General features: G+C 38.0%; 1 protein-coding gene across 1 annotated transcript in view; it reads right to left on the reverse strand.

The window, feature by feature from the left end:
• LOC140227206 (protein phosphatase 1F-like) overlaps nucleotides 1-13040 on the reverse strand; it is a 32879-nt gene extending 19839 nt beyond the window's left edge. Inside the window, exon 1 of the mRNA XM_072307634.1 lies at nucleotides 12710-13040. Coding sequence (XP_072163735.1) covers nucleotides 12710-12894 — 185 coding nt within the window. The 5' untranslated portion in view covers nucleotides 12895-13040. The remainder of the gene's footprint in view (nucleotides 1-12709) is intronic.
• Between the last annotated feature and the right edge of the window lie 284 nt (nucleotides 13041-13324).

Here is a 13324-nt window from a genome sequence, read left to right on the forward strand (position 1 = left end):
TCATTGCCACAAGTTGTACCCATACTCTTTACATGAATATTAATTTAGTATCCTAAAGCAGTGGTTCTATTAAAAGAGAGTTCAACTGTACAAGTCATTCCACCATGACATTGCAGAATCAATGTGCCATATCTTTTAACATCACAGTTAGGATGTGATACAGATATCACAGCTGCTGTTGCTGCCAATTTGCCACCTTCATGGACTTGCAGTGAGTGTGAAGCATTAAAGTCCGTTGCTTTAGAATTCAACAAAGACAAAACCAATTGCACAAGATATAATGATATGATGCCCTGACAGTAATATAGCTCAATTTTATCTTTGTAAACTCAGCAAGTGCAAAATCTCCAAATGTACTAAATGCCAACTGGTAATTATATCCCCTGGTAAACATTTTTTGTATGACCCCCTTTTAAAAGTTGCATTATTGTACAACCCAAAATAATAACAAACTATAAGCCTATCTTCCTTTCTGTATGAAAAAAAAAGAGAGAGTTGTATCAAAAAGGTAAATATACTATACACGTGTGTATGTTTCATGGATAACATGATTCAAAATTTCAATTTTGACCTCATCATCGGTAATGGCACAGTGATACATGCTTACACTTGACTGCATACTGTTACAGACAATTCAGATCTAGAATTCAATGAATCCAGAAACACACAAAAGATCCATTAACGAGTAGCTCCACATGTCATGAGCATTAACAAGAGGGCTTTGGAACGCTGCATTAGCACAGCTATGCAATGCTCTGGTGACTGCATTGTACAATGTATTTAATGGGTTAGCAGCCAATTAGTCAGTGACTACAGTGTAGATTCACGAACATGATGGATCTTTTGTTATGTTCTACAATGTGCAAAATATTCTTGTACGTGTACATTCTCTAGTTTAAAAAACATTTTTTAAAAATCAGCAACAAAAAAAAAAATAATCCTAAACATATAAATGGCATACATTATTACACCAAATGATAAGATAACAAGCCCATTATATTGCTGGAATAGTGGCTACCACAGAAATGAAAAGTTGTCCATACAGGTGTACACTGTACCTGAGGTAATCCTTAACACAGAGTGTTCTACAGTACCTGAGAAATGCTATTTAAGGGCGTTAGTGGTCCCTTCTTTTAGCCTGAAGAGAAATATAAATAACCTTCCCCGTAAAAATAGCATTTCAAACCCTCTGGACAGAATATACAGTACTGCAGATGTGTATATTCCCTCCCCTGCTAGTAAACATCTTTATAGTGTACTACTGCAGCGTGAAGTTTGCCATCGCAATCTGAATGGTGAAAATTGCTATGACAAAGAAATATGTGCCACAGTTAATTTTAAGAAGACAATTTCTTCTACCACTTGTGATTTCAAGAAAATGTTCCTTAATATCTCCTTTCCACCCTCTTTTTTTTTTCAAATGTTGGATTGTCTTTTTTTTTCTACTTTTTTAACAGCTTGAAAAGCAATTGCTATCATAGTATACAGGTGTATGTATGCATGCACTGTAGTAGTTGTTGCTGTTACTCTATTGATTTGATTAAATTGTTCGACATATTATCATAGGAATAGAAGACAAGTGCATTTGACTGTGTTTCCCCCTTGAAAATCTGTCACGATGCAATACCAGCATCAACGATGATTTACATACACATCACACATATACATTGTGTACACACACACACACACACACACACAAATTGAGTTTATTGCATATGACCAGTTATGCCCTATATACATTGTATGTATGACAATGAAACACCAGCCATTTTAATAGCAACCTGACCTTTCATTCACTGCAGCAATGGACTGTTGTAGCTCAAGCATTAATCAAAATGACATTGAACTTTATAGATTGGTCTACCCACTGCAGTAATATGCATACAGTACACACATATGTATGCAAATATGCTCTGTGTGTGGTATTTGTTTCACTGTGTATGTAAAGTGTAGACTTGCATACACAGAAATGTGTATCATGTATTGCTGCAATACCAGTATGTGTGTACATCTATGTGTTTCTCAGCAGTCCGTCTGTGCAGAGCTGGCTCTACCTGCACATCACACACAGACCTCCCTGGGCAATATTTCCATTTGTTTACCATGGTTACTAGGGATATGTTTACCGGTCTCCTTGGCAACCAACTGTAAATGAGGAAGGCGGTGCAGCCTGTATGGTATTGACAAAAGGCTTTAGGGGGCTGGCCTGTCCTAGTATCCTAGTGACTTCGTTTTTCTTCTCCCCAGGGTAAACGGGGAAGTGTTTGTAATGCATCCTGGCCACCGACCATGAGAGGTCCCATCTGATAAATTATGAGATCAATTTACAATTTACTGGGTTATGGCCGGTTATTTGTCCAGAATTGTCAGAAGGATAGGATGCTGCCCTCAGTCAGACAAGGAAATTAATTCTAACGACTTATCTTTAATCACATGTACAGTGTATGATGTCATCCATGCTTATAGCAGGTTCTTCGTGGTAAAATTATTGGTCACATCATATAATGCCATCCAATGTCTGGGCCAGTATTGCATGTACATGTAGATTTGGTAACTAGCCCAATGATGGGTACTCTGAGAAACTCAGCCCAAAATGTTTTACTACCAGAGGTTGATCATGCAAACTCTTGTGTTTTCCAAAACTGCATTGTGAATGTAAAATTATTCAAACATGAATACTGTACATACAACATAGACTGTGCATTAATAAATGTGCTGAAGCTGCCTGAATGGGCATTGATATCAAATCTCAGTGTAAAGAATGTAGAGTGGGTTTTCATTGCATTATCATCATAAAGAATTTGAGATGTTTCCATGTCAATATACATACTGTCTATAACTGGCATAGTATTATTCTTGCCCTGGTTTTCTTTAATAGTGAAACCTTTGCTCCCTCAAGTAAAGGAGGCTTGCCTTACCTACCAACAACTGATGAATGCAAAGTGAGTTCCTAAGCAGGTAAATAAGATGGTTCATTGGTAAACCAAATAATTTGCTGAATTTCTCGTACATTTTGTAAGCATGAAAATTTACAATGATATTCATTTCATGAAATCTATGATGCAATACAGCCATTAACAAAGAGGGCACTAATACAGGAGCTACAGAAGCAGAAAGTTCTCAGCAACACTTTTGCTCATTCATTTGTATGATCTACAAAATACATCTCAGTACCGGCTGCACAACATTTCATTTGATTTCCTACTCACCTCCTCTTACTATAGTTCCTTTCTTCCTTCACCCTCACCTTTACACCACACACACAAGTATAATGTATACAAAATTGTATAACACACACACACACACACTCACAGTAACTACTGTACAAGTACAGTATGAAGGTCACTGACCCAAAGTCCATTCTGTCGTCCCCCCAAGGAGCGTATCAGAATACAATCTGTTCACCCAATCAGCATTACAGGGTCCAAGCTGGTGAGGTCAAATTAACCTGAATCCCCTTCCCGTTTCAACAATCTATGAATTATGCCTCTACCCTAAAATATGACTCGGTCTCAATAAAGGACAATTCTTTGTGAAGTCCTGAAACACAGCTTTCTAGTATATTGACAGTAGTTCTAACGAGTGACAGTATACAGTAATTTATGACCAGACTCTTGTCAGAGCACACCATAGACAAGTCGGAAAAACATACACATGTACAAATTCGAAATTGAAACTTCAGGTGATATCAATGTGCTTCAAAAAATGCATGACTTTGCTTCTTGGGGTCCTTTTTATACACAGTCACTTTCAGTATCGTATTGATAGTGACTGATATCAATCAAAAACTAAATAAAATAGTGTGTCTTGAAGAAAAATGCATTCGCTTGCAAAGTTCTACATAGACTTGTACCACTACTGAGCCTGGGGGAGTTGTACTGAAGACATTTGGAAAAGAAGTATAAATTAGAGTCGGCCCTACTTACAGGTATATGACCTGAACAGTGTGCATTATAAAATCATGTTATACCTAAACATTATGTCTCTTTAAAACCTTGGGAAAATAGCACAAAATAATTATTGCACATATTAACATTTCACTGTTGCAGGTTTACATGATACTGGTGTATTGATGGCATGCACGCAAGGTGAGTAGATAAAAGCTGTAATAACTTGGAATATATCACATTTATAGTGTACTCGTATCATGCATAAAAAAACAACAACTTATGTCACACTTCTCATTTATGTAATGTTTACATACCAGTGACGTGTACGTTCATGTTTGAAGTGTGAACACTTATGAAACTGGCTTGTATTCTTAGTGATGATATTTACCATTTTCAGTTTTATGGCTTTGCTTGTACACACACCACTTTCATGTCTAGCTGGAACTAGGGACTGGGTGGCATTCACTGGTATTTGGCCTTTTCTTCCATCTCCACAATACATTGTATGGGCAGGATTATGCAAGAGCTCTAGGCAGGTTAGCATTTTTACACTACAGTAGGACAAAGGATCAGACAAGAGTGAGTATTCAGAAAAAAAGGGTGAACCCCAATCTTGTTCAGCAGGTTTGAATCTGGGATAGTGTACCAGGCGAAGACATGCTACTACAATGTAGTACTCTGGTACAGCCATGTCTTGTAAACTAAAGTTTATCAAGGTGGGGTATGGTTTTGGAAACCTCTAGTACAGTCAAGTAAAAGTCTGGGAGTTTTCTGTTTTGTTGTGAACTGAGTCTGATCTGGCATGGATGAAGGCCTGCATGACAAAACATGGGAAATCATCAAAATGTAATTTGAAGAGTTTCTTCATTTTCCGCCTGAGACAGAATCTGGAGAAGAACAGACATGTCAGATTCGAGTAAAAAGTCCTGACCACAAACAAGGCCATTAAAGGGCTGTATCATGCATGGTTTGTTTCGACATAAAGCCGCAGGGCCCTTTGTCTGATGTGCAGGCTGCTACCACAAGCAAAGGGTATGAAGACCTGGTGTATCCTTCCATCAGATCAATACATGCAGTCGAAGGATAATCCTTTCTTTGAATGCCAGCCCTGCAGTCTACGCAAAACGTGTTGTGCATAAAAGGATATATCCGCTTCGCCATTGACAACCTGGAGACAAGGTGTTGAAGTCAAGGTGTCACTGTGGAAATGGTTGAGGGGTGCTCTTTATACGATGTACATTGTATACCGTATGTCACATGCAGCAGAGCAGTCTGGAGTACACCTGCAATGTAATAATTATCTTTCACAGATCCTGGTTAAATGATGTACTGAGGAGATGCCTTCATGACGTCAAAGACAAATGTATCACGCTTGTGTGGTTTACAAAACAAATGAGTGGGTGGCATGATTTAGTAGGGCATTTACAAACTACCCATCTCTGAATACATCCTGTACTCTCTGTGGTACCGGTACATGTAGCTGCATATTGGCTGCATATTACCTAATATTTGTTAATTCATGTTCTGTTTAAAGGCATAATATACCATTTGCAGATGAAAGCATTAGTGCTATAAAATAGTTCTAAAATGTGAGTTAGGGATAGAAACAACCACTGTCAAAATTTGAACCCGTATAATCGATGTTAAGTGTTGTTAAATACACAAAATGTGAACAATAGTTATAATAAAAAAAAATTTCAGACTAAAACGTATGTACAGTTACGGTTTATTGAGAAAAACCCTGATATCTCCTTATATTTTAGGTTTTATTGCAAATATTTCATATGGTAGGATGTTTTATGATACAACAGACCTACACATGTGCATCAAATATGATATCTTGAAAATTTTTGAAATCACTGCTCCCAAAGGTAAACTGGACCTTTAATGGTATCTATGTCATTGGTGGTGAAAACAACATCTCCCACACTGCTTCACAAAATACAACAACAATCAAGCAAACAAATACTAACTCTATACGGTAAATTCTGGAAGTTACATTACAAACATTATTCAGGCATATTCTTGCCACCTGGTGCAGCTTCAATTTCATATAGGGGTCGCACTGTCTTGGGTCATGTTGCATTTGTACTTCTTAATACAGCTGTACATGTCTGGTTGAATGACATAGAATGGTGTGCTTGTTTTTTAAGTGTGTGCATCGCATACTGTGCACTATTGCAAGGATGCAATGTCCAGTGTCTGCCAGCATTTTCTATGAATTATCTGTCCATGAGTGCTCCAATGGTACAAGGTAACATGTGAATGAACGTTCTCTTTCTTTCTACATGAAGAATGTGGTACTAACTGTATACAGTGTACACTATAAAGTGAGTGATTTCATAAACAGAAAAAAACTCTACAGTATAAAGCATCTTATTCCTCTCTTTCATCAAATAATTTTGAAAAAAAAAAAAGGTGACACATTGTCTAATAAAGATACCAGGAATATGAGTAACAGTAGGGGCCTACAGTACATTTGTACACGTACATGTATACTATGAACATTTGTATACAATGTAGAATGCCAACTATTAAAACTTCACGCAAATAAACATTTCCCCGTTCACTGAAATTGAAAACTAGGTCGAGTCCTTGACATGCCATTTAGCCAGAAAGAAAAAAATCAAATTTCCTACCAGAATTCTATTTTATAAAAACCAAAACATTCCTGACTACAGCCTACTGCACACAACAAATATTGCGGTGGGATCTTCCAACTATTTTGCCAACTATTTTGCCAACCATGCAGGGTACCAAACTGGAGAGAGTGTAGGGGAAAAACCAAGGATAGGGTGGCTCTGTGTAATAACAGAGGCAAAGCTGGTGATGGATCACTGACCAACCTCTAATGTTTTGTGTCTGTTACCATGGCAACAAGCAGGTTGTCAAAGCAAGGGTCCTTGTTGTTTTGGCCATGTTGCATCACTCTACAGCATTTCAGTATCGCGTGCAAGAGATCACTTGCAAAACATCCATTCATACATTGTACGTATTAAAGAAAAATAAAAAACACCCAGCAACCATGATGATACTGTTTTGCATCAAGGTACTCATCTCTGTAGTTCCTAATGTGCTTTTGCCAACTTCTACTTCAGTGAAATGTCACTGAACTGTCTTTAGAAGTACCAGGTAATTCTGAAGGAGGAAACACTTGAGTGTATCATTAGGTCACATTTCATGTTATACACGAGATAAATGATGTACACGTATGTACAGTACATGACCAAACAGATCATGAAGAAGGGAGATAATGCATGATTTGAAACAATGCCAAAGTGTGATGCATGTCATGGTAGTTTTGAAAAACAATGAATTATAGATCCTATCCTTAGAATACAAGTCCATGCTGTTGCAACAATGTTAAACAGCTTAATTCATGTTTGAGGGAAAAACTCTCTAAACTCTCTTTCTCTCTCTCTCTGTAGAGGATGAACCAAAGGTACTCGAGAACTTCTCTATTGAGTCACACTGAGAGCAATTACAGTAGAAAGAAACACTGAAACTGACTGGGATCAAAAGTTTCAATCAGACCATTTTGACTGCAGTGTGCAGTCAACTTGAATGCCTCAATCTTCTCATGCGATCATAGCATTATCATAAAATTGTAGAATATGCACTGTTCTTCCTACCATACAATCTTCATAGGATTACTGTATATGCCGTTATTTTCGCGAATGAGGAGGTCATAGACAAAGACATTTTCGCGAGATGTTGTTTTTCGCAAACTGACTCAGACACAAAGAGATATTTTTGCATGTCGTTAAATTTGCGACCCCACTGAGATTCGCGAATTTCGCGAAAAATTAAACCCTCGCAAAAATAACAGCTTTAATATACAGTATATTCCTATCTCAGCCATAATACAGTTATAATTGTAGCTTTGACCTTGATGGACTTTACTCAAATCCATACATGTATGCACCATGTCTACATGTATACTCCAGAATTTCCGTATTAATCACATTCTGTACAATATCTGGGACATACATTTGTACTGACAGAGAGACACAATGGACTGACAAACTGATGCAAAAAAGACACACCGATTAAACTTACAATCCCTGACACACAACTTGTATACTGTACATGTGCTCAAGGCAGACTGACGTACACATGTAATATCGGTATGCAAACACACGTTTTCACAATGACTTTTTAAACCCGAAAATGTGAGGGGGGAAGAATCATAATCACAGACAATATGCAGTATTTTGATCCCAGCATAATTCCTAACATGAAAAGTTTCATAAAGCTGTTCGTAAAGTTACAAACAACTTACGAGCGACTGGTGATCAGTTCTTGTGCTGAATTATGGAAATTCTTATAAGTATAGCACATCAGAACTGATCACCAGTCGCTCGTAAGTTGTTCGTAACTTTACGAACAGCTTTATGAAACAGGGCCCACCTGGTTAAATTTGACTTCTCCCTAATCACCTGAATAATGAAATACAACTGTACATGTACTGTACTGTATCTAAACCATTTACAAACCTTTTTTTTTTTTTTTTTTTTTTTTAAGTACGTTATTGTTGTACAATGTAGTTGCCACAGTGAGAGCAGGAACATACATAAACTACATTATGGGTCAAGGTCATTCAAATATGACCTGCCACCCATACAAAAAGAAAGGGGGTTTTCTACGTGAATCTGTACAATTGAAATGAAGACAAATTGTAGCTACACATACAGCTGTACACATGTATACTGACTCTACTGACATCCCAACAACCATCACAGTCTGTGCAAACATTTGGACCACAGATATGGCAGAGGGTTGTAATGACTCAAGTTTTGAGCCCCAAAGATTAACGGTCTGAGCGCACTCGGGTTTTCAGGAATACTTTGTAGTAGTTCATTTGTGACTCATGCATTACTCAATACTATGATTTCTTGTCTCTGTGTGTTCTGGAGTCGGGACCCAGCTGCACTGCAAAGATGTGGATAGAGCTGCACACTGGTGAATTTAAAGGCACAATCCTTCTTTTGCAAGCTTTATCTAAACCCTTCACAAAATTACCCCTTAAACTAAAGTAGCAGAGCTCTGTCTATTGTTCACACAATTTTGTTTAGAAATCATCTAAGGATTTCACAAAGTAAAATCTGCTATTCCTCTAATAAAATTGTACACATGGTAAAACTTCCAACTGCCTCTAAGAAAGTACAGTATTTGTATCAAAGTAACATCTTATACTGACAGGAATGTCATTGATGTTTAATGTACACTTACAATCAGACAGTGTACATTGTATGTGTACATTATAATATGTAAATGTACTGTACCATTGTACATGTACATCACAGGTAAATGAAAGGGAATTGCAATCCATGCATTTACTATTTGAATATTACGTGTATTTGTAATGCATGTAAACTGTGTACACTGTGAAGTCTTTCCTTTCCGATGATGCTTATTGCATCTTCTTATTGTATACTACATGTAGTACTTTACATGTAGAGAAAGTGTTCTACAAATTATAAAAAATTTTTGGTGAATGTCTACTCTTGGATAATGATTTAAAAGATTTAAATGAATGTGGCTACGCACTCTAAATCTATAGCCACAATGTACACTTGTAAATTGCATCATTCCATGCCCTGATTATTTTTGTTTACAGTCTCCATCACACTGTGCACATGAGGGCTATGTACCTTTAAGTCACACTTACCAGGCTTTCTCTGTAGCTGAGATGCTCAATTCACATAATCTAGCTTTAATTTTAGGCCCTAGCTCCTGGTGAGTCACTAGATTTGGCATGCAGCTTGTCCCTATAAACTACTGCATCACTACACCTACTGAAGTTGTACATGTACAGAACTAAAGTCTTAAAGAGTAGTAGATCCATTGCCAATATGAAGAAAACTGCCAGAGAACATAGCTAAATGTAAAAAAAAAAATTTGGGTGACTTAAACGAATAGACCACTTGAAAAAAAAAAAAAAAAAGAGTACCAGGTAAAGAAGAATAAACCTTGTTTGTAACACTGTATTGCATATATGTGTATTGAGTGAATGAACCAATCTTAGAAGAATACAAGTTTGAGAAATATTGGACAATCTGTTGAAAAACAATGAATTTGTAAGTTTTGGTGTGCCATCACTGAATAGACCTTATGCATTGACGTCATCACTCGCTTGACAACCTCTCGCGACGCCATCTTAGAGGGCAAGCGAAGTCCTTGACATCGCAGAGGCGTGCAGCTAGTTATGTGCTTTTCCTATGCGCGCTAGCGGCGATCGCCTCACTCGCCGCCAGTCCCCAGGCTAGTGGCAGGTTTTTTTTCACCATCAAACAAGTTTGACATGACATGACACATTACGCAGCAATGTTTGGGTAATTTTCTCACATTGTGCAATCGAAATACTCACAGTAACTACAGAATTCCTAGGTTATATCGCAGAAATTTGTATCCATAGCACAACATCGCCGTTCGCTGAATGTATGTCGCCATTTTGAATTTCATTAGCCAATCACATGCGAGGTGCGTGTTTTAGTAAAAAACACGTAGAAATCTACCTCACATGTGATTGGCTAACGGATTCGTAGGTTGCTGAGCTGTTACGACCGCTGGTAGTTGCATCTTTTTTCATGAAAATTGTGCCAAAATGTTGGATATATCATTAACCTGGTGAGTGCAATGCATACATCAAATGTCGATTTTGCTATACAAGCTTGAATTTCCCGATCTAGGGCTGTAGATTACATGCAATAGAAAAGACAGTAAAAGAAACACCGATGTTGTGTGTAAATGCCCATTGCCTCGCGTGTAAAAGCACGCTCTAGCAACGCATCGCTTGCCCTCTGAGGGAGGGCGCCCTTCAGTTAGTAAGACCGTGTGACGTCATATGCATAAGGTCTATGAGAAGACTACAGTACAACAGTTTGTGATGTCACTGCAAAACAATGATTCATACATAAACTATGTACAGAAAATATAACGAGAATTCAACATATTTTCAGCTTTCTAACAGTTCAAAGAGCACTTGACTTTAAGTATCTCTTTTAGAAAGCAATAAGGGATATCATTACCCTTTACATACAGTTGTAGTTGTCAAACAAGTCGAGGGGCTGCATACAATGTTCTGTAATTTTCAGAAGACTAAAATTTGGCAGAATTCTCCATATTTTCACTGTCAATGTGTTCCACTATAAAGATTACAGCTGTATTCACTCAATCCATGTGAATAATTTGAGTTTCATTCCCCCTTTAAAACACACAAAAAATGAGAACATTATGGAATTACTGGAAGAGTTTCATATGTTATCTTTGAACACCAAACAGATCTACATGTATGCATGTTGAGATACATTGTACATGAAAAACATTATTTCACAAATGATAACCCAACTAATAAAAAAAAACCAAACACAACAAAAGGTAATGATGTCATGGTCTCGCATCTCCAACTGACCTACATACACTAAATCTTCCCTAGAAATTACATGTATTTCTTTTCATATCCAATGAAAAAGAGCTTTTACTAAATGTGTCAAATGATTGTTTGGTTACCAGTACAATGTAATGTAATCATGCAACAACTTGGAGACTTTGAAGGAAGAGCGGCTTGAAGTTGCAACCTACAGTATGCAGTCACTAATTCAGTGTATCAACCAAAAATATAATTGATATCTCTGCTGTGCAAGTTGAGAGGGAAACTTGTGGATCTAATGACATCATACAAATTGTATACACACACATGTACCATGTACAATGTAAGGTCATTTACAGCAGTCTGTACATTTGGATAATTCAACAGTAGGCCCTAATCAATATCACTGTTTTGCAAAAAATAAAAATAAAAATAATAATTATACAAAACATGCTTTTCAATCTGAACAACACTCTCTTGGCAGAACAATATGTATTCCATTGTAACTGTGGGTACTAGATCAAATACTTATTTAAAAACATCAAAATGACCACCATATTTTATTTGTAACTTCTACAAGTGTTCGTTTTCGTTTGTTTCCGCATTTGTTTTTCAGATTTGTAGAAAACATAAGTGTACGCTTGAGAGTAAAAAAAAAAACAACAACAACAACAACAACCAAGACTTCTAACCTTACAAGTTCAAGTACTATCATTCCAACTGCATGCACAAAATAATAGACAAATCTACTATAAAAAGACATGGCACTACGTCGTCTATGGACAGCACAATTTCTGCATCACACTGTTTATTCATGACACTAGGCAGCGTTGATTACAGGAATAAAAGCCCTATAGATATAGGATCTATATCCCTTGCTTCTCGGCCTTATTTTGCCCAAGGCCCTCTACTACACTAGCGCTCTGTCCTACATTTTTTTTTTTTTTTTTTTACAAGGCCCAGTTCGACTAAATGCAAATCTTTTATTATTTTATTAACATCATGCCTCATGGTTATACCTGCTGCTGAAGCTTTTCACTCTTGCCTGGCTGGGCTGGCATTCAGGCATGGCCCCATGTACAGTGTAACTGCGACCAGCCCCAACACGCAGTGTTGGGGCTGCTCCCACAGTGTGTAACTGTGTACACGGAGCGTCCCGGGGTTAGGCCCCATGCATTTATTAATACATGTATGTATCAAACCCTATCATTTTATTACTAATAGCAGATCATGAGAGTATAATCCACACAAATATTCACTTACACTTACACTTCTCCCTCGCCCACCCCACGCCACGTTATGTTTGACTGGTTGTTTTTGTTACACATGCATTTTAATTTTTATTACAACTCTTGTAGATATAACGATTGAATGATACTAAATGCTAGGATAGCCGACGCAAGAGCCGAATGTCAAAGTGAGTATCGTGAAATTTTCTTCAACTTACTTCAATCCAAAGAGATATTCCATGGTCCATTCTATGCACTCGCCTTCGATCTCATCCGGCGTAAGCCGATAGGTTACGAGCCGGAAAGGCAGCGGGTCGTCTGCAGTAATCGGCCCTTTGTGTTTGGCTGTGAATTCTTCAAGAAACAGCTTGAACTTTATCAGTTCGTCTGAAGTCCGTTCCATATTTGTCTGTTTTCTCAGTCGCCGTAGGATGACAGTGATGGCTTCTGCAAGCACGATGGTTCGGCAAAGGAAGCTGACTGCTTTTGCTTACCCTCAGACTGTCTTTCTGTGCTGGATGGTCATGTTCTCGACAATTTTTTTGTGTACTTCAGTAGTCTGTGGCAACACTTCTGTGTTGCGGATATGTGCTGTACATTAACTGTATACGTACGTATTAGAGTACCTGGGTCGTACAACTCGACTCATGAACTGTGCTGCCTGTGAGACTGTGCACGTACTCTCGTGTCGAAGCTCCGTAGTGGCTCTTGTCTCTCGTCTCGCTGCACAAAATCCCCGTTGATCGCACGCACGCACGCTCGGGGCTGTTCTCGCTCCCATCCGCCGCAGGTGACTGCGGACCCTCGTGAAGCGCGCCGTCTAGAGCCTGCAG

This window comes from Diadema setosum, chromosome 4 (assembly GCF_964275005.1).
Source record: "Diadema setosum chromosome 4, eeDiaSeto1, whole genome shotgun sequence".
NCBI classification, from domain to species: Eukaryota; Metazoa; Echinodermata; class Echinoidea; order Diadematoida; family Diadematidae; genus Diadema; species Diadema setosum.